General features: G+C 50.3%; 8 protein-coding genes across 8 annotated transcripts; 5 read left to right on the forward strand and 3 right to left on the reverse strand.

The window, feature by feature from the left end:
- Positions 1–655: 655 nt before the first annotated feature.
- BO79DRAFT_237849 (putative protein N-terminal asparagine amidohydrolase) lies at positions 656–2,468 on the forward strand. The gene is made up of 2 exons (XM_025684742.1): positions 656–1,146; positions 1,323–2,468. The coding sequence occupies exons 1-2, from the start codon at positions 975–977 to the stop codon at positions 2,267–2,269; spliced, it is 1,119 nt and encodes a 372-aa protein (XP_025539527.1). The 5' UTR covers positions 656–974; the 3' UTR covers positions 2,270–2,468.
- BO79DRAFT_17545 (uncharacterized protein) lies at positions 2,358–2,795 on the forward strand. The gene has a single exon (XM_025679801.1). The coding sequence runs from the start codon at positions 2,446–2,448 to the stop codon at positions 2,689–2,691; it is 246 nt and encodes an 81-aa protein (XP_025539528.1). The 5' UTR covers positions 2,358–2,445; the 3' UTR covers positions 2,692–2,795.
- Positions 2,796–3,020: 225 nt separating this feature from the next.
- BO79DRAFT_209187 (uncharacterized protein) lies at positions 3,021–3,270 on the reverse strand. Its single transcript, XM_025682560.1, has one exon. It carries the CDS (start codon positions 3,216–3,218, stop codon positions 3,036–3,038), a length of 183 nt encoding a protein of 60 aa, XP_025539529.1. The 5' UTR covers positions 3,219–3,270; the 3' UTR covers positions 3,021–3,035.
- Positions 3,271–5,695: 2,425 nt separating this feature from the next.
- Positions 5,696–6,638, forward strand: BO79DRAFT_148261 (putative HLH DNA binding protein (Penr2); the record flags this gene model as incomplete). Its single annotated transcript, XM_025678538.1, has 2 exons — positions 5,696–6,227; positions 6,286–6,638. 2 exons carry the CDS (start codon positions 5,696–5,698, stop codon positions 6,636–6,638), a joined length of 885 nt encoding a protein of 294 aa, XP_025539530.1.
- A 150-nt stretch (positions 6,639–6,788) lies between these two features.
- Positions 6,789–7,225, forward strand: BO79DRAFT_17554 (uncharacterized protein). Its single transcript, XM_025679809.1, has one exon. It carries the CDS (start codon positions 6,939–6,941, stop codon positions 7,164–7,166), a length of 228 nt encoding a protein of 75 aa, XP_025539531.1. The 5' UTR covers positions 6,789–6,938; the 3' UTR covers positions 7,167–7,225.
- A 1,208-nt stretch (positions 7,226–8,433) lies between these two features.
- Positions 8,434–10,083, reverse strand: BO79DRAFT_255351 (putative extracellular cellulase CelA/allergen Asp F7-like; the record flags this gene model as incomplete). Its single annotated transcript, XM_025686128.1, has 2 exons — positions 8,434–8,847; positions 8,914–10,083. The coding sequence occupies 2 exons, from the start codon at positions 10,081–10,083 to the stop codon at positions 8,434–8,436; spliced, it is 1,584 nt and encodes a 527-aa protein (XP_025539532.1).
- A 55-nt stretch (positions 10,084–10,138) lies between these two features.
- On the forward strand, positions 10,139–10,846 carry BO79DRAFT_228719 (uncharacterized protein; the record flags this gene model as incomplete). Its single annotated transcript, XM_025683986.1, has 3 exons — positions 10,139–10,259; positions 10,495–10,680; positions 10,752–10,846. The coding sequence occupies 3 exons, from the start codon at positions 10,139–10,141 to the stop codon at positions 10,844–10,846; spliced, it is 402 nt and encodes a 133-aa protein (XP_025539533.1).
- Positions 10,847–11,190: 344 nt separating this feature from the next.
- On the reverse strand, positions 11,191–18,833 carry BO79DRAFT_148364 (uncharacterized protein; the record flags this gene model as incomplete). The annotated part of the gene is made up of 19 exons (XM_025678541.1): positions 11,191–12,174; positions 12,232–12,339; positions 12,427–12,572; positions 12,628–12,763; positions 12,817–13,257; positions 13,307–13,423; positions 13,485–14,473; positions 14,524–14,697; positions 14,788–15,203; positions 16,492–16,654; positions 16,740–16,784; positions 16,834–16,918; positions 16,983–17,817; positions 17,870–17,915; positions 17,971–18,192; positions 18,250–18,311; positions 18,365–18,530; positions 18,631–18,690; positions 18,758–18,833. 19 exons carry the CDS (start codon positions 18,831–18,833, stop codon positions 11,191–11,193), a joined length of 5,271 nt encoding a protein of 1,756 aa, XP_025539534.1.
- Positions 18,834–19,711: the final 878 nt, after the last annotated feature.

Below are 19,711 nucleotides of genomic sequence, written 5' to 3' on the forward strand. Positions count from 1 at the left end.
GAAAAAAAGAGGATGGCCATGGCTCTTATTATTGTAGCGGAATGAGTTCGCCCAGAGGCCCATCCTTTATCCACCGGATCCCGACTCGAAACAATAAACGAGTCAATAGCCCAAGTAAGGCTCCAACCCAACGCGGGAACCCGGACCAGAACTACCTCGATTTTCCAAAGTTAAAAATATTTCCCTAGTACGGAGTAACTACCGAGTAGTATTGCATCCATCCATACTACTATTCATTCATCCGTCCACCCAGAAAATGGTTGTGCAGCAAATCAGGTACCGCCGACCCTTGGATCAGATGGAATGATTGGCAGGTCCCCTCACAGCACGGTCCAATGTTTCTTTTTCTCTTAAGACGGCCAAGGACAGGGCGAGCGATGAAGGACACCCTCATGGCCAAGGACAAAGGCAGTCCGAGTCTGAATTAGATTAAATATTGGCCTGGGATGGAATTAAAATGAAGCTTGATCGCCTGCCTTCCCCCGTGCCATGACGTCGCCCGGCAGTCTTTTTGGGGTTCTGGCCACGGGACTATCACGTGAACTCATTGCTTCTCCGCCAATCAGAACCTGGAAACATCTTCACTGGAGCTCCCCTCTCCAGTCCAGTCAAGTCTCTCGCTTCACTCACTTCCATCAAGAACTTTTAATCAATTGTCTATACTTCGCTACTGCAGGCTCCCTTCGGCCACAGCAAGGGAACCAAGTAGAAGCATTTATTTCTAATCACCCCGTCTCTTTCCAAGCCAAGACGGGTGTGAAGTTCTGTGCATCGCTCGTTTGTACCTCGCAGTCAAAGTGTTCGCACCCATCCATGTCGGACCCTTCCAACGCAGCTTCCGTCTCCTGCATTTGACGCGGCCTCCGCTCGCCATCTGCAATACCAGTATTACTTTGCGCGTTACAAGCAGCTGTGGACCAGCTCAAATCTATCGTCCTTCATTTCTGCGTTTGTATCATCAACGGCCCCAAGGAATGAAAGTAGCAACGCTGCAGTTTGCCCCTCGTTTGGGCGATGTCGATGGCAACATCAAGAGAGCCAATGAGCTGCTCAAGGACGGGAAGGTAGTGCGGGGCGTTGGAATTGGGGTTGGACTTGATCTCCTGAAGCCGGATGTTTTGATTTTGCCCGAGTTGGCCTTGACGGGTAAGTGTTACTCTGTCCTCCCCACGGATGTCACACGACGCATGAGCTTCGGGATGTTTGTGCTCGGTGGCTTGTTCAGTGCGTCTTAGCCTGGAGCTCTTACCTCTACCGACATCGATTGTGGTTCCCTTCGCCCCCGGATTTTTTTTAAGCAGCACGGTCATTAATTCGGCCAGGATACAACTTCCCCTCGTTGGAGGCTATAAGACCCTTCCTAGAGCCCGTTGGACAAGGTCCTTCAGCGCAGTGGGCTCGAGAAACGGCCAAACGCTTACAATGCAAAGTCTGTGTGGGCTATCCGGAAATTTACACAGATGATGGTGCCCAACAGGCTGATTCAACTGATTCCAGGGAGACTTGCTACAACTCCCTGCTGGTGGTGGACGAAAGTGGTGACATCGTCCTAAACTACCGTAAATCGTTCCTATACTACACGGATGAGACGTGGGCGGCAGAGGGCGACCCGCAGCAAGGCTTCCACCAGCTCTCCTTCCGAAACTCAAATCAAAGCTCGGTGGAGTCCCAGATAGCTACCTCTTTCGGCATCTGTATGGACATCAACCCATATCGATTCGAAGCTCCCTTTACTGCCTGGGAGTTTGCCAATCGGGTCCTGGATACGAAGTCCGAGCTGGTCATACTTTCTATGGCCTGGTTGACCTTGTTGGAGCGGGACGAGCTCGACTCGCTCGGTGATGAGCCGGACTTGGACACGTTTAACTACTGGATCCAGCGGTTTATGCCGCTTATCAGGAAAAAGATGGGCCATGCAACCAACTTCGACGGCGATGATGCTAATCGCGGAAAGAAGATCATCATTGTGTTTGCCAATAGAGCCGGAGAAGAACCGGGTGCCGAAGGGACGAACCCAGCTCGATACGCGGGCACGAGTGCTATCGTAGCAGTCACACAGAAACCACCATCCTGTACATCAGGTAAGGAAACTTCTTCTAAAGAAGGAGACCCTGGTGACGATACGGATGCCGCTGAGACAGATGCACCGTCATTTGATACAAAAATTCTGTGTTGGGATATGATGGGTGCGACGACGGAAGGTATTTGTTTTGCCGACACTACGGCAGACCCCAGCATGGTGTTTGGATTGGTCAAAGCTTTGAAATGACATTCCAACTGCACATGAGGCTAAAGCCACCTCGGCATTGGTGGGTTGCAGCCTGGAGTGGTGCCCTGCCTATCAATTCTATTTCAGATGGCGTCACTTGAGTCGGCGTTCGTAAATCACATAGATCGTATACTGGGGTTGCTTTGGACGTGGACAAAAACCGAATAAGAGTCGCAATGCATGTCCAAGGATCTATTGTCTGGCACGATAGGAAGTCGTGTATACGCCCTTTCCCCTGCTGTGTAGGAAGCTTATCAGGGCACCAGGCTCTCGCTCACTTGTTCTGTTCCATGCGCTTTGGGCTCCCCACCCTGTCCTTTGACCTAGTGGGCTTCTTATCGGAGAGCGAAGTGCATATCGTCAACCGACCGACCGACAGACGGGCAGGTTCCAAAGTCCCGAGTTGCCACAGTGAGCCATGATCTATCATGTGAGGCACTTCTGGCCCCAGTCAGACTCGACCATCATTCATGTGACAGGCGATGGCAACTCGTCATTGTCACTTGGCTGTTTATTCGCATTGGAGCGACCAAGGCGAATCTAGACTCATTTCTGCTCTCCGGAGAATACCCGCCTACTACACAGTAAATGTATACTATCCTACAAGGTCGATTGCGGCAAGAACCCCGGATGATCAGAGGGTTCCGGACAATGATCGCTACAGCAAGCTAAAGTACCTAAGGGTAGAGTATCCACTCCAGCATCTTATCTCATGACCAACTGATCAGCGACATCGCCCGTCAGATGGACTCCTAGTTCCTCAAAGTCAACTGCTGAATCTTGGAAGGAGGCTTTTTTTCTCTTCCTGTCGGGTACCCCCCCGTCTCTGCATGCAACCCTTGACGCGCATCCCTAGGCAAGGAAAGGTAGCATATTTCGGAGGATGCGCGGCCATCTTAGTGAGGAGAAGGCTAGTAGAGATCGCGACGAGGGATCTGATAGGTTGCATTGCGCACACATGTGACGGTTGGAGTTAGCGGACAGCCTTGGAAAGATTGAGAATTGACCCGGGTTGGTTCGAAAGAAAACAGAGTTGCTGCGCAATGGGGCAGGGCATGGAGGCCCATCGTGGCTTGATCATGCCAAATGGAGGGTGGATTGCGGGCCTCCCTACCACCAGTACTTTGTAGACTGACGATTGGAAGTCACTGATAGTATCTATGATCCGTTCGCAGAAAACAGGGGGTGCAAAGGCAGGTGGATGACTGGACAGTCAGATCATGACGACATACATAGAAAGTTCAGACTGCAAAAGAGATCGGCGGCTAAGGGGAGGGGGGATCAGAGACAAGCCACCACCGTAGTGACTCTTTTGAGACTTTGGTGCTGACTCGACTCGAAATAATTCATTAGTACTCCATAGATAGTCACTAGTTGTAACTAAGTACTGTCCAGTAACTGGTTGCTACTTGGAAGGGACGGGCCGACCGGGATGAGCAGGCACCCTCCACGGCGCAGCGACGTTTCCACTCCAATAATGGACTTCTGCAGGAATAACAGGATATTCCTCCCATTCGATCAGTGCTACTGTATGTTCTTGAATAGACCGATCGCAGGACACTAGAGAAGTCAGAAAGGACACCAATCAGTCCCCTTTTCCCCTTTCGAGCCAAGAGGGCTGCCGGGTTCCACGTGATTCCGGGTGAACCCCTCCTCCGACCACCGGGACAGAGGAGGCCTACCGACCAATCAGAATTGTTGATTGAGGAGTTGGGTGAGGAGGGGGCACGGGATGGCAGCACCTGACAATTTTGTGATGGAGAAGGAGGGAATGGGGAAGAGGAAAACCGGTTGGAACGGAGGTGAAGGGGTGGGGGGGTGAGTGAAGGGAAAATAGGAAGACGATAATGTGCCAGGGCAAAAAATAAAAATAAACTCAATGAGAATGATGTTTACAGAAAATGGTTGGTATCGGTGGTGGTATGATTCCGGGCTGGCCTCACTTGAACAAGAGAGACTTGCTTACTTACTACTAGTAAGTTTAGTAGGTTTCTACTCTACTGTAAGTGATTCTCAGAATAACCCTCCTCCCCTTCTCTTTTATTGTCTGTTTTGGATAAGGTACTACAGTAGCCCTGTTCTTGGAGGTAGAAGTTGAGTTACTTACTATATACATTGCAGCAAGTACCACGGCGAGTATAACATTAACCAACTGGTTAGTTAGTTAGTTACTATCAATACTCCGTGACTTTTGACTTTTGAGGAGGGTGGGGTCAGGTGATCGGCCTGGCGTTACATACTGCTCACATTATTCTTTTACTTTACACCTCGGGTCCATTTGGGTCACCGTAGCGGGCGGTTCTCCTCTCTTTGATTCTCGTCCTTCGTCCCTCGCCACGTGAGCAGTCCCTCTCTACTCGACTCTCTCTCTACTCCTCCATGTATCCCTTTTTTCCATTGTAAAATCCGCCACAACTTTTTGCTTGTTTTCAAAGCCGATCCGTCCGCTGTCTTTGATGTGGATGCTTCGATCCCGACCATTTCTTTCGTGAACAAATTTCGTTCTCCAGCTTCTGCGATCGAACCGGTGTCTTCCCTCTTGTTGTTGCCCGTGGCAGGTGACTTGCTGTCAGGTGATAGATAGACCATCCCAAGGTAATCAATCCAGCTCTCCCTCTCCTCCCCTTCGCTCGCGCTGTGCCCCTCTACTCTCTGTCGCCTCTTGTCTGCTCCGCGGTTCTTCCACGGCCATCAGCATCGCCATAGCATTATGGCTTCTGCTTTGGCAAATCTCCTTGTCCTCTCCTTCTCCGACATGGCCCGGTCGGGCGATGGCCGAGGATGATGATGCTGTTTTTTCCCGCTTCCATCGGTCGCAAAGACGTCTTCGCGACGCGTCGCCGACCTCGCTCCCATCTCAGGGACTTGCTCTTCATCTCCTCATGTGCCCGTGCTACTGCCCTCACTTCAGTGTCATCTCTCGTTTGTAGTTGTATCTCTGCTGGTGGTCGCGCCGTTCATCTTGTGTTCAGTGCTTGTTGGTGCTTGCTTGGATGCGGAGGTGGGCGCGTCAGCAAACGCGTTACTAGCTCATAACCCGTTCAGATCTGGCTCACCTGTGCACCCCAGCAACTGTAGCCCTTCACTGGGACTATCCAATGGCTCCACCCGCAATTCAATGAATGCTACCGTTTTTCCCCCTTGCAATAGTGTTGCTTTGTTCATCCACCGGATCATTTCCTACACCATCTTGAACCGTACTGATCGTGCAAAAGCAACTTGGTTACTAACGGAACTTCTAGAGTTAACGGGAATCGCCTAATCTCTCCGATTAGGCCCCTAGAGCTGGAGCGAAACTCCGGTAACTTCACTGAATCCCTATCGTTAGCAGGTAAGTGCGCTTCGAAGGTGGTGGCTGGCTCCCTAAATGACGCGCCACGATACTAACCGTTACGCACAGGGCAGTCATATCATACATACCTAACGATGTCTGATCCGTCGTTGGGTGCTACCGATGGTAGTGTTACGGCCAAGCGAAAGCGCGACAGTACCGATAGCACCGGTCCAGATGCCCAGCGTCTGAATCGATCTTCCAATGGGAGCAACGGCAGCATTCCCGCCCCAGATACTCAGCCGAACTTCGCCCATAGCTCTCTTGGATCCTATGACACGCATCTTCCAAGTGCTACGACAGAACTCAACATCGACCAGCAAATCCTGCAACATGTTGGTCCCCAAAACGGTATCTCGGATGATAACGCCCTCACTGCTAAGGCGGCACTCGCCGCCCACACCCCTCAGAACAAATACCCACCTCCCCCTGATGCGACCTTTGACAACAATCTCGCCCATGGCTTGACGTTTGGAGACGATATGGGCCAGGCTATCGGCTCCGCACATGGTCACAATTCTACTGCTGCCGCCGTCTACGCTGCTCGCGAAGCACAGAGCATGAATCAGAAGCCTTCTGTAGGTTCTCCTGAGTGGCATCAGATTCGGAAAAACAATCACAAAGAAGGTACAGCAATCTTTCCCCCTCTCCACTTTTCATAGTGCATCCATTAATAAAGACTTAGTGGAGCGGCGACGCCGTGAGGCGATCAATGAGGGCATCAATCAGATCGCTCGCCTTGTCCCCAACTGTGACAAGAACAAGGGTGCCATTCTGCAACGCGCAATCGAATATATATGCCAACTACACGAAGAAAAGAAAGCCATGAGTGAACGTTGGGACCAAAACAATATGACCACGAGCCATGCAATCAACGAAATCAGCTCGCAGAACTCCAAACTGAAGATCGAAGTCAACCGTCGCGGTGACATTGCGCTGAAGTGGTTGCAGCGCTGCCGCGACGCAGGCCTTGATTTCGAAGACTACGAAGACTCGAAGGAGCTGGAGCCCCTTGACATTGACCAAGGCCAGGTTTAATCTCGACTAACGTGCATTACTGTGCGTACAGAGAATGTAGTGTGAGAATCACTGCATTATCTCGTTTCTTTATATTCACATGTGCTACGACTTGTTTACCTTGGGAGGCATGAGACAGCACCGATCTTGTCGCTTGCTTTCCTCTTCCTTTTCCCCTTTTAACACTTTATCCTAACAGCTTCTTCCCTTTCATTGAACAGACCTTGCCTGATTTCTCCCTGTTTCCACTTTTTATTTTCCATGTCAGTTATTTGCAAGGTACAGTCTTACGATGTCCGGTTTTTGTTGTGAGGGAGAACGATGTGGTTCTCCAATCTTTATTTTAATTGCCTAGCCTGGGGTGGGTATCCTGTTTCTATTTTCCCCGTATCTGCTTTTACCCCTGCTGTGATTCTTTTCTGTATGCTATTCTTAAGGATGGGACGGCGAAACTATGGCTGGGAGTGGATGATCCGATGGCCATGTAGCCTAGGACACCACGGCGTGTTATCGGAATGCAAGCTCATTTCAAGTCTGATCTCGGTATGATTCTAGTAATGATTTTGCGAACAGAGCAGATATCGGACGAGGAATCAAACATAAGCGTGGTTTGTCCTGCCTGCACTGGAACCAGTAGAGTAGTAGATTACATGCAGCACATACATAACCGATCACTCTAGGACTCTTACAGTATTGGTGTCTCTTTCCCCCTTTCCATTTCGTTCACTCATAGATACACAACTTATTAATATCTTCAAACCCGTGCTCCCATTCTTTACACCAACAACATCATCCCCTCCCCACAGCGTTATCACCAATCACCAGCTCGATTCACCTAATAATACATAGATGATACCACCACCACCACCATTAGCTACTAGTAACTACTACTACCTTAATAATAATATCCGAGCCTCCACTTTTATACATCATACACAAGTAGTAAGAATATTACCCTAGCAGTCTCAATCCGCCCACACAACATCACCAATCTCAGTAACTGTCATGGTTTACCTCGCAAACGTCGCTGATTGATATGTCATGTCCCATTTGGACTCCTGCACTGATAAATGATGCCATCACGTGATTACACCCTGTGTGTATGTGTGATGAATATAACGTTTGGCGGACCACTTTTCTTTTTCCTGATCTTTTGTTCTTTGTTCGTGGTGTTGTATTTTGGTTTGCTGGTAGTGGATCGAATTGAAAGAGTAGGCTGGAGGTGGGGGCTGGCTGGCTGATTGGTTACTTGTTACTTGGATGTTTACAACGTATTTCTGCTCGATAGAGGAAGGGGATGATGATGACCTTGGTTTGGCTGGACTTAATGGCGATTTTGTGATGGTAGATAGATGTGGGTATGGGTTCGAGAAAGGGGATATGATATAGTAGTGGGACTGGGTAACTAGTGTGATTTGTGGTTTGGAGATATGTTGTGCAGTGAGTTGTATTGAGTAGGGTCGTAGATGATAGTGTGATTTGTTTATATGATAGTGTAGTATAGTTAAGTAGACGTGGCTAGAGAGGGGGAAGTTATGTCTAGGTGGTGCGGTGTGGTGCGGTATGTGGCATAAACGGTGTCATTCTTGGACATAAGTAGTAATAGTGGTAACCTAAGAGGTTTTCGAAATAAGTATATACAGGAAGAATATTAAATTTGTGAGAAGAAGCCCCCAAACAAAGCGCTAATACACCAAGTAAGCAGAAGCATGACCAAACCCGGCACACACACTTCTAGAGAATTAAAATTTTAAGAAGAGTACAACATCATATCCCGTCATCGCAAACACCCAGTCAGTCGGGTCAGATCACCAATTTACTCAAAGTTAGAGGAAGCAGTGACAGACGAGCCAGACGAGACGCTGACGTTCTTGACGGTGATCTGAGAACCACCCTCGGCAGTGACACGGACATCGACGGTGTCGGTACCGAAACCGCTCTGGTTCTCGAAGTAGTTGTAGGAGGAACGGGTGGTGGATTGCCAGGTGCTACCGCTGTCGGTGCTGACCTCGAGCTTGGTGACGGGCAAGTTGGAGTTGACGACCTGCATGGCGAACCAGTAGGCGGAGGTACCGCTCTTGTTGACCAGTTCGATCGGGGAGGTGATACCACAGGCAACATATTCCCAGTCGATGCTGATAACGCCCTTGGAGATGTCGGCCAGCTCGGAGAAGGCGCTCTCGAAGAGATCGAGGTGGTTGGAATCGCATTCGGGACATTCATCGACAACCTTGGAGTTTGTTAGAGACAGGAACGAAAAGACGTAGGGAAGCAGTGCTTAGGAGATGAGACTTACCATGGCCTTAATCTTGGTACCGCTAGGGCCAGTGACCTCGACACAAGAACCACATTCCGCTGCGTTGTCCCAGCGTTGGGAGGAGAGTGCTGTGCCGAAGAGGCCAGAGGGGATAGTGTAGTCGGTGAACGAGCAGGTTCCACCCGAGACGTTACCGCCGTAGAAAGTTGCCTCACCCGAGTACTCGGAACTCAGGGCACTGCTAGAGGTGGAAGAGCTAGAGCTGGAGGCAGACGATGTCGCAGCGCTAGCAGCGGTTGAGCTAGAAGAAGTAGACTTGGATTCGACGGTAGTGGCAGCGGCCTGGGTAGCAGCAGCTTCGGTAGTGGCAGCCTCAGTGGTAGCAGCCTCAGAGGTAGACTGAACAACAGCTTCGGTGGTAGCAGCAGCCTGAGTAGTAGCAGCTTCGGTGGTAGCGGCAGCAGCAGCAGCCTGGCTAGTGGCAGCCTCGGTGGTAGCGGCTTCAGGGGTAGGCTGGGCAGCAGCTTCAGTGGTCGCGACAGCTTCAGTAGTTATAACCTCAGGGGTAACAGCCTCAGAGGTAGGCTCAGCGGCAGCAGTAGTTGCGGCGGCATTAACGGCAGCATTGGTCGTCACCTCAACGACCGAGGAAGAGGAAGAGGTAGCCTCCACAGCAGCGCTAGTCTCAGCAGCAGGGGAAGCTTCGGCAACGGAGGTGGTGGCAACTGGTGCAACGCTCTCGACCGCGGAGCTCGTGGTGGCGACCGCAGGGGTTGCAGTCACGACCTCGGTCACGATGACGGTTGAAGACGAGTGCAGAGTAGTAACCTGATCAACCGAAGTAGAGCTTGACTCGACAGCAGGGGACGAGGTTGACTGAACAGCGGGAGCGGAGGTTGACTCAACAGCGGGAGCAGAGGTTGGCTCGACGGATGCAGTTGAAGTGGGCTGGAGAGTAATCGTCTTGTAGTAGACGCTCTGAGTGTAGCCAACGGGACATTGGCCTTCACCCACACTGGCGAGCGTAGAGGTTGGCGCCGTTGGCGCAGTAGAGGAGGGCTGGAGAGTGATAGTCTTGTAGTAGACGCTCTGGGTGTAGCCTTGGGGGCATTGACCCTCAGCTTCACGGTTCAGCAGTGGGTTGGCAGAGACCGTCGCAACGGCACTCAGGGCAGTAAAGCCCAAAGAGGCGAGGCGTTGATACTTCATGTTTGGAAGATGGAGAAAAGTGTCTCAGACAAGGTGCCAAGAAATGAAATAAAGAATGGATGTCTTTCTCTCTTTGCCGGCCAAGAGATGGCGTGGAATCACAGTAAAGACAGGACGTGTAGTCAACACAATAATGGTCAGTAAGAATGAATGGACAGGATTTCAAATCCCAGGCTGTAGAATCTGCTGTTCCAGACAGAATGGCAAAGGAGCGACAAAGAGAGAAGAAGCTGAGAAAAGAAGGAACTTCGCAGAATAATAAGAGGCGAGGGAAGGAGAACGAGCGTTCGGGGGCGTCTGGCCCCAGAGCCAGATAGTGTGATCCATCAGCAACCATCAATCTAAGGAAATGAACAGTCGTAAAGATTTTCCCTGATTAGCGCCTTAACTTTAATGACACATAAGCCCGAGGGAAGGCAGCAGCGATTTCGTTCGCGCACCGCGAAATGAGATCGCAATGTGAAACGCCGGGCGTGGATCACCACATTGAAAGACCAGGGAATTGGAGCAGAACTGATGGAGAAGCGCCGCCGCTGGGTCTTCCCTTTGCTCCGCACGTCTTAGATGTTGGCCAACATCAATGGCTTCTGATATTGAGTAATTAAACTACACGGGCCCGACCCACTGCTCGGAAATCACCTAACGGCCAGAGAAAATTACCCGGCTAGTAAGCAGTCGGGGGCGATTGTCTCCCCTGCACCAAGCCGCCAATAGCCTGACCGAGAGCTCCAGGGGTGTTCAAGCCGGACTCACCTTTGGCTAGCCAGGTTTAGTCCAGGGTAAACAAAGGGAGTGGAAAATATGGGCTGATGGCGGCAAACAGAACCGTCAACCAACGGAGGGCTAGCAATGAACGGGGGATCCATCCGCTCCGCGGCATCCCGCAGTGGGTCGGGTCTCTGGAGCCGGGAGTTCGTTCACCAAAAAGTCTCAATAACAATCTTTATCAATAATATCTTAATCTCCGTTGGTACTGTTGAGAGTGTTGTCTAGCTTTCTAATCAGGTACGGTCTTCAATCGGATGACCACAAGCGTCCAGGCATGGCCTCCATTGCGGGCTGTGTCTCCAGCACAGTCCTGGTTTGAAGCCGCATATAATCTATCCGTCACTTGGAATCCCACATCACCTCGTTTAACCTCAAGAGCGCATCGGCGCTGGCTTTCTTTGCTGCCATGAACTCCTCCCGATTCTCTGCACCTCGGGGGCCTAGTAGAATGTCTGAGAAGCAAAGGTCAATGAGGACCTTGAGTTCGTCGTACGTGAACGGTTCGCCATTACCAGCGGCCAGCGCTTGGTCTCCGTGGGTTGCGAACGATTCCTTCTCATCCTTTGCGTAGTCTAAGGCTTTCTCCGCACCTTCCAGGAACCAATCGAGGAATTTAGCGCTACGAGGCAAAGCAACTACCTCGGTGTGCTCACTGTTCTGCTGTGAGTTAGGACTGTCATCTTTCCGTCCATCATCTGTTGGGTCTATGATGATGTTCTTCAGATTCTGTTGCAGCACTAGCACGTCTAGCTGCAGTCGGAGCGCGCCATTTTCGTTCATAGCCCCAATATGACAGGTATTCGCGACGAAAGTACGGTCGATGAATCGAGCAAGCCCAGACGTGATGAACCATCGCTCAGGTGGTCCTAGGTAAGACGAGATGTTGGTGTCAAACGCGATCAAGTCATTGTTCAGCTCAAGCACTGTAGGAGACGCAGCAGTTGGTTGGTTTGAGAGAATGTGCCACCAATTGGCGAGCGAGCTTGGGGAAGGCGTAGCGGGTTCCGAGCTTCGTATGTTCCGGGGCTTGGGCCCTTCCATTGTCCGCTTCAGCATATGGATGATGCCGCAACGGATGTCGACATGCAGGGCGAAGAGAGCAGTGCATGCAAGATCGCGGAGAGACTGAAGAGTAGTATCAAACACAGTCGCTGTCTCTTGGTTCAAAGGAAGATAAACTGGTTGATTGATGTCCTCGCACTTCGGTTTCATGGCACCAATCAGAGTCCAGCGGCGATTGGCTGGTCGGGACTCAGCCTGTCGCGAGTCGGAGGCTGGTTGTGTGATTTGACGTAACTGAGCAAGATGGCTTGCGAACCATTGCTGTACTAATTAGCTTTTGTGATTGAAAAACGCTGGACTTGGATCGTCTCAACTAACCATGCTGTTGAAAAGAAGCGACAAGGATACGACTGTCTTGGGGTCAGATATGATGTCGTATGGCTCCAATGGAACCTCATTCGTCGAATTGATAAGGATGTCGGTTTCCTGATGATGTCAACTCGAGCTTTCCAAGAAAAAGGCTTACCATAGGCCTTTGATAGGATGGAATGGCAGGGGGACTTTGTTAGCTACCTTGTCTACGAGCTCCCGCTTGTTCTCGGTCAATCCGTTCCATAATTCCGTGATAATGTCATGAACGTCGCCTGATTCCGCATGACGCGCGGCAGCCTTGAGTCGGACTTCTCCATTGTCTCGGGGAGATGTTTTGGTCACGATCGCTGAACGTTGCAAATTAGAAGAATGAAACAAGGATGCTGGCCACGGATGTCTCACCTTTGTACCATCCACAACACTTGTCGTAGTAAGTCACAATTTGCGAAAGGAGTAGCTGTGTGAAAGCTTGATCATGTGGGATGCTGGATAGCATTTTACTGAATTCTCGAATAATCATCATAAATTTGACCGTACCCTGCGCGACCAGCTGTTAGCAATATGTAAAGAGTTGCTTAGGATTTCAATTACCCTGAAAACCGGCCGGGGAGAGACCCCAGACCAGTGAGGGTCCTCCGTGAAAGCATCCGGCGAGATAAAGCTAAGAGTGCAGAGGTCCGTCACAGTTTCGTCTAGCTGAGGGAGGAACACGTTGACCAAGAAGTCATCTAGGAAAGAAGTCAATGTACTCATGGCAATGTCGGAATCCACGGGTACAATCTCCTTCAGTCGCTGAATAAATGATAGCGAAGGAGGAAGAAGGAGGCTCATGTTGAAGACGCTTGGCTCTATGAGGATCTTATGCCCAGTTCCCGAGTTTCCTTGTCTGGTGTCGGATGCATCGATGACGGCGGCTTTCTGGCTTGATTTGGTGACCAAGCCAGGAACCGAAGACCTGAGAATCTCGTCCAACTCATTTTGCTCGGCTTGTATTTCGGAAGTATGGTCCGTTTCGGACAATTTGAACATTTTCTGTGGCTAGTGAGCAAATAAATAGGCACGTCTTCGTCATCGCACGCACCTTGTTCTTATCTCTCTGCCCTGTATAGAGTTGTCGTTTCGCTTCAGCCTCTTCGTGCCGGGGCCGGAATGATGATTCTCCATCCGTTGCCAGGTAGTCATGCATGAGGGACCGGATCTTGATTATTTAGTGTTAGAAAGACAGACGAAAAAGCCCACAGCAGAGTCCATTCACGCACCTCACTTTGATAAAGCTTCCAAAGTTCCTTGAACCCACCCGCGAGCGCACTTCCCTTTGGTATACCCTCGCGTTCCACTATAGCCGCAATAACATCATGAACAACACGATGACCTTCAGCAATAGCCTCAAATTTAGCATACAAGGTCCAAAGAAACTCCGATAGCACGTGACCACGTTTTTCGATTATATCTGTCGGCAAACTTGACTTGCTGTCTTGTGAGGCAAAGCCGCGGGTGTTGTTTGGATACCTTGCATCAATCTCGGCGTTGGTTTTATCAACAACGGCAAACAGTTCAACAGGCAGGCGTTGCTCTATCCTATCAACTGCGATGTCCAAATGGCCCATCTTGTTCAGCGCTTCGATCAGCAATTGTATGTAGTAGAATGTATCGGCCTCCGGGTTTCGCGAAGCGTCTTCGACCATAGGCGTGGATGCGTCCAACTTCCCAAGAAATGCATAAACAGGTCTCTCCCATGAGCTTGTTCCGGTCCAGCTGGATGGGTGGGCTCCATTTCCTTCACCATCAGCAGCTGGTGGTTTCCAGCGGCCTGAACAGTAGGGAGATTTGAGGTAGAGGTGATCGTGCAGCTCCTCTATCAGAATGTCTGTAAGAGATGCTTCTTGGTTTCCAAAGTAGGCGCGAATATCTGCGAGAGCTCCAATATTCTCGAGTTCAGAGCGCCGCAACAGCCGCAAAGCGTTATGCAATACCTCCACAGCCGCAAGGAATCGTTTGTCCGATATTCGCGACTCTAGCCTTTCGGGCAGAGATTGAATCTCTTGTATCTGGCTGAATAATTGAATAATGTCGTCATATTTCTGTGACGACGTAGCTAACCCCTTTAATTCGGGCTTAGTCGACAACAATCCGGATTTTGCCTCTTCCAGCGAGATCTTCAATGTGCGGACTCGGCTTTGTGAGCTCTGTATGCTTGACTGGATCTTATGATAAGTACCAATGGAACTATTGAAGCCCTGGTGATGTTCTGGGTAATTCAGCATCGTGTGAAGGCAGTTGAGGGGTTTGGTGGCTTACCATTGACAACGGACTTCAATGTCCTCTGGATTTTATCATTGATTCTTATAAAATCCGGCTCGCGATCGGCTTTTCCCAAGGTACTGGTATCCATCAGCTGCAAAGCGACTTGCACAGGCACACAGTTTTCGGAGGCCACAAAGTCCCATTCTCTTTGAACCATTTGCAGTACGTCTGTGACGGGAGCCAGTAGTGTTAGCATGCTTCTGCTCAATCAAACCTCCCCTGGCAAAAAGTAAGAGGAAGAAGAGGTACAATCCGAACCTTCGATGGCCTGGGGACCTGCCGCATGACCGGGTACATTCTCGCCGCTGCTATTATTTCCTAACCAGCTATTATCTCCGCGAGGGCGACCATCTCGAGAACCGAGTGCCCTCCTATCAGCCTCTCCGTCCCTTGTGCGCGATCGCGACGATGAGTGATCACCATCTCTTTCCCGTCTTTCCCGTCGTCGTTCGGGTGACTGTCCCGGTGACAAGGAAGATGATGAAGGCTCTGGATAGAAGCCACCGTACCCACCTGGGCGACGCTCTCTCTCCGCACTGCCTCCTCCGTAACCGTTCATCCCAAGGCTGCTACTGCTTCCGCCGTATCCACCATCACCGCGGTCATAGCGGCTGGTATCGGAATATCCGTATCCGTTTGCGTAAGGATTACTGCCACTCATACCAGAGAATTGTCTTCGTCGGAGGCTAATTCGTGGGGAAGCTGATAACTGAGAGTTGGGGCTTTGCTGGTGAAGCGAAGGTAACGGGCTGTTTTGAAACCCTAGGTGAAGTTATAATCATGTAATGTTGTTGCCGCAATGATTCAAGCTAGAAACAATACTAGCATGATCGCCTGGGTTGAATTCAACTTTAGAGAGGAAACGACGCCAGTTCCAACTGCGGAGGGGGGAAACAATAAAATGAACGTTAGGTCGGGGATGCTATGCGGAGAAGGTGTCAGCTTGTAGATAGGAGCGGCAGTTTGGGGTTGGCGGTCTTAACCTTTACCGCCTTGCTTGTTCTATGGTATACTCCGCACTAAGCAAGCCTGACAAGATTACAGAAACAATGAATCTTTCTATATTCGTTTTGTCTCATAAGTATGTAGGTAATGATTTTGAAGCAAAGGGAAGCATGTATACTTTGCCTAATGCACGTCATACAATTGAGCACGTGTTACCCAAAGTCCTCTCAACGCGCATCCGCCTGGTCATGGTTACTACAGTCCATCCGAGCCATATGTTCTTGTTAATCCATACCGTACTTCATCTTCTTCTTCTTAACTTCTGGGTATCACAAAATCTTTTCTCTTATGGAGAGCAATTCAGGTAGCTAATGCCCAAGTATCTATGTACGTGCTGGATGTATCTACCTCGCATGGCAGCAGTACAGCCACTTACAGTGATTGGCTTGTTAGCGGGCGCTAATGTCCCTCGACATCATGGAGGTTTGTGACCCACCTTTATGGGACTCAGGTAAGCATTCATCTTATCTCGATAAAGTGAACGTGTTCTCTCCTGGGACTTTGCATAGTTGGCTGGGAAGAGATCCAGTCGGTATTTATACGAAAAGTCATCCTTCTCTCATAGAATGCCAGTCGGAGTTTACAAGGCATTAGGCAACGAATAATCAAGAATGCTGCAGGCGATCATCACATGGGCTCCATGCCACGAAGCCTTAATACTTGCCCTCATGAGGTTTTCTTTGGACTTGGTAATTTCTAAGACAAAACGGGCTTGCCCAACGGTTTAGATACATGATTATGTATGCTTGTTCTCCAACGCATCTATCAAGCCTAGTAGCGGAAGAGAGACGAGAGCATATGTATTACCAACAGCATAAGACGCCCTTCAATCTTCGTGCTGGTCGCTGTTTCTCACGGTCTGTCGAACCAGTCTATTTGGATATAGGCTGGGTCTCGCGCTGGAGCCAACTGCGTGTGTAGTCGTCGTTTTCGAAGAAGCGGTGAGTCTTCTCCCACACCTCTGCATGATAGTCATTGACCCATTTGATCTCATGCTCACTGAGAAGGGATGCGTTAATCAAATTGCGGCCCAGTGGAGCCATGGTGACGTGCTCGAATCCCAGCCATGGTTTTTCACCGAACTTATGAGTCGTTTGCACTTCACGCGCCATGATAACATCTGAGTATAGCATTAGTCAAAGCCAATCATTGTAGGACAGTCGCGAATGAGGTGGGGGTTTGCTTTGGAGAAATGAGAAACGTACTCTCAATACGGATGCCGAATTTTCCGTCCTCATAGAATCCGGGTTCTGGTGCTGTTAGCAAGCGGCCTTGTATCTGTATCCCAACTATCCTTACCGTCAGAAATAACGTTGCCCGCGGCAATGGGAACCTCAGTATACTGGACACGAGTGCCGATACCCATGGGTCCCTCGTGCACATTCTGTCGATACTGTTAGCTAAATGGTGACAGGCATAAGCGGGGAGCTCTGTTTTGTAGTGCTGACCAGATAAGAGCCGATACCGTGGCCTGTTCCGTGGAGGTAGTCGAGGCCTTCCTTCCACAGGAATTGTCTAGCGAGAGCATCAAGCGCAAATCCACTAGTACCCTTGGGGAAGACAGCAGTGTCGATAGAAATGAGACCTTTGAGCACCAGCGTGAAAGCTTTCTTTTCCAGTTCGGTGGGTTTTCCGAAATGGAACGTCCGGGTGACATCAGTGGTGCCATCCAGATACTGGGCACCGGAATCGCAAAGGTAAATGGCTGTTGGGTCGATAATGGAACAACTTCCTTTCTCTGGCTTATAATGGATCACTGCTCCATTCGGGCCTGTGGAGGAGATAGTATCGAAGGACAAGCCAGCATACAGATCATGCTTGGACCTGATCTGTTCCAGTTTGTCTGCCGCATCAACTTCATCCAAGGTAGTTTTCTTGTTGATCAACTCGTTCTCGAGCCAAGCGAAATATTCGATCAAGGCCGCACCATCACGAACGTGGCAAGCGCGCATTCCCGCGAGTTCCACATCATTCTTAACGGCTTTGGCATCGGCAATAGGGCTACGGACCTCCTCAACCTGCTCTTCACCTCCCAGGCTAAGGCTGAGAGCCCAAGAAGCCTTGTTTGACAGCAGGAACTTGGGGGCCGCTCCCGTCGCATCTTGCTTTCGCGCCTCGCTAAGCGCTTTGGCATCTGCGAAGATAGAGTCATACGGCTTGATGACGACATCCTGGCCTAGATGAGCTTTCACTTCCGGTGTTAACTTGTCCTCGTCAACGTAGAGATCGACGGTAGTAGGGGTTATAAGGGCGTATGAAAAGAACACTGGGTTGTATGGAATACTGAAAACCATTAGCACGAACCAAAGGGCGAACTCTAGAGCTAAACACTTACTCGGTGCCTCTCAGGTTGAACAGCCACGCGATCTCATCAAGCATCGCTATTGTATTCGTTAGCAGCAACACAATGCAGGTTTGGAAAGCAACATAGCATACAGATAACAATCCCAGCCGCTTTCTTGTTTTCCAACTCCTTGCGCAGGTCGCCAATTTTCTCCTGGAAGCTCTTGCCCGCATACTGCGCAGGGTGCACTCTCACCGCTTCCCTTGGAGGGGCCGGTCGGTCTTTACCCCAAACCAAGTCAACCAGGTTCTGTTCGACGCCCACGAGTGATGAGCCATTCTTCTTGAGGGTTTCCGAGAGACTACGGGCGCCCGCTACAAGATCTTAGCGTTTGGATCGATTTTCGCCATAAGGTCCGTGACGTTGCTTACCAGGTGTAACCAGAGCTGGATCGACTCCAACGACCTTTCCTCCCTCGGCTTGTTCTGTAGTCCTATACCCAATTCAGTTTGCGATCCTATGTGTCTGATGGTTGGTTTCCAATACCATTCCTGCCATGTCGGGAATCCCTCAACGCCTCGCTTCAGAAGCGCCCAATTGCTGTCCAGCTGCTTCGAAGCCTGGTTGAAGTAGCGGCCATCTGTCGATAGTGCCGCCTTGGTCATGGAAACAATAGCAGTTCCTGCCGATCCGGAGAAACCCGAGATGAATTCTATCGGAAGAAAGCAAAGCGTAAGTTACATGGCGAGGGAGACAAGGCGCAAATGCGAATGATATCCGAATTAGGAAACTGCGGAAGGCGGGATTCTAACCTCGGCGGCCGTCACATGGAGCAATGTATTCGGACTGATGACTGTCTTCCGAAGGAACGACTTTGGCTTCAGTGAGTATATGATTTCCAACGAGAAGGACAGTGAACAGGGTTCATTGATGCCATACTGTAAACGTCCACCTTACGCTCCTGCATCAACTGCCTTAACCTGGCCAGGCGTTCTGACGTGTCCACAGTCTCCATATCGATGATGAAGCGCGGGGCGGAGCTGGAGAAGAGCCTTGAACGGGGTAGGGGTAACTTGCGAGCCGATTGGAAAGCTGAAGTCCAAGCAAGGCGGATTGGAGGGTGAGAAAAGATCATCGACTGGCAAGGATGTGCAAGAAGAAGCTGCAGGTTTCCGAGCAGAAGGTGGCCTTGGATCCAAAGACTCCCAAGAACACAGCTCTCAAGGTTGCACGGAGCAAGCAAGGGCCAAGGTAGAGGGGGACGGAGGGAGGGGGGGGGAAGGCGGAGGAAAGGTGGGGAGGGGCACCAAGCTAGTTATAGCTGGAATTTCCAACAGGGAGGTCGTGTGCGCAGGTAAAATTGAAGCTGGAAAAGATTTGACGTGGAGAAAGCGACGACTTAGAAGAACGATAAGCACAATAGCAGTACAAAGTAGACTAGCAGCAGCAGTAGCCGAGCATTGAGACGTGGGAGAAACGCGGAAGTGGGTATTTCCCAAGAGCTGTCCGTTGGAGCTCCGGGTTTGGTGGGCGGTGGGACGGAGTTACTACTGGCAACAATCACTACTGGCACCGTAGTAGCAAGTAATAATAATAATTGCCACGGCTGGTAAGGAGACGGAAGTTACCATTCATTACCGTCATTAATCTCGCCATCCATTCCGGTCGGGTAGATAGGTCCCGGTGATAGGTCGAGCTAGCTAGCTGGGTTATTAGGCCTCAACACACCTGGAAACCTGGTAGGGAATAGTTGAAATATCAAAGAGTCAGTCATAACTAGTCCACTCGAGATGACTATCCCTACATGTCGCTCGGTCTGTTGCTGACCTTACTCGTCTAAAACTGAGCAGCTTTGTCTGTTGCGGTAATTTTATATTTTTCTATTTTTCAGTC

The sequence above is a fragment of the Aspergillus costaricaensis genome, assembly GCF_003184835.1.
Source record: "Aspergillus costaricaensis CBS 115574 unplaced genomic scaffold BO79scaffold_16, whole genome shotgun sequence".
NCBI lineage: Eukaryota > Fungi > Ascomycota > Eurotiomycetes > Eurotiales > Aspergillaceae > Aspergillus > Aspergillus costaricensis.

Excerpts from the sequence above, each read along its gene's own strand:
- BO79DRAFT_237849 (XM_025684742.1), top strand. The coding sequence starts at position 975 with ATGAAAGTAGCAACGCTGCAGTTTGCCCCTCGTTTGGGCGATGTCGAT. Across the intron at positions 1,147-1,322 it reads GCCCGAGTTGGCCTTGACGG|GATACAACTTCCCCTCGTTG; the intron begins GTAAGTGTTACT and ends TAATTCGGCCAG.
- BO79DRAFT_17545 (XM_025679801.1), top strand. The coding sequence starts at position 2,446 with ATGCATGTCCAAGGATCTATTGTCTGGCACGATAGGAAGTCGTGTATA.
- BO79DRAFT_209187 (XM_025682560.1), bottom strand. The coding sequence starts at position 3,218 with ATGCAACCTATCAGATCCCTCGTCGCGATCTCTACTAGCCTTCTCCTC.
- BO79DRAFT_17554 (XM_025679809.1), top strand. The coding sequence starts at position 6,939 with ATGTGGTTCTCCAATCTTTATTTTAATTGCCTAGCCTGGGGTGGGTAT.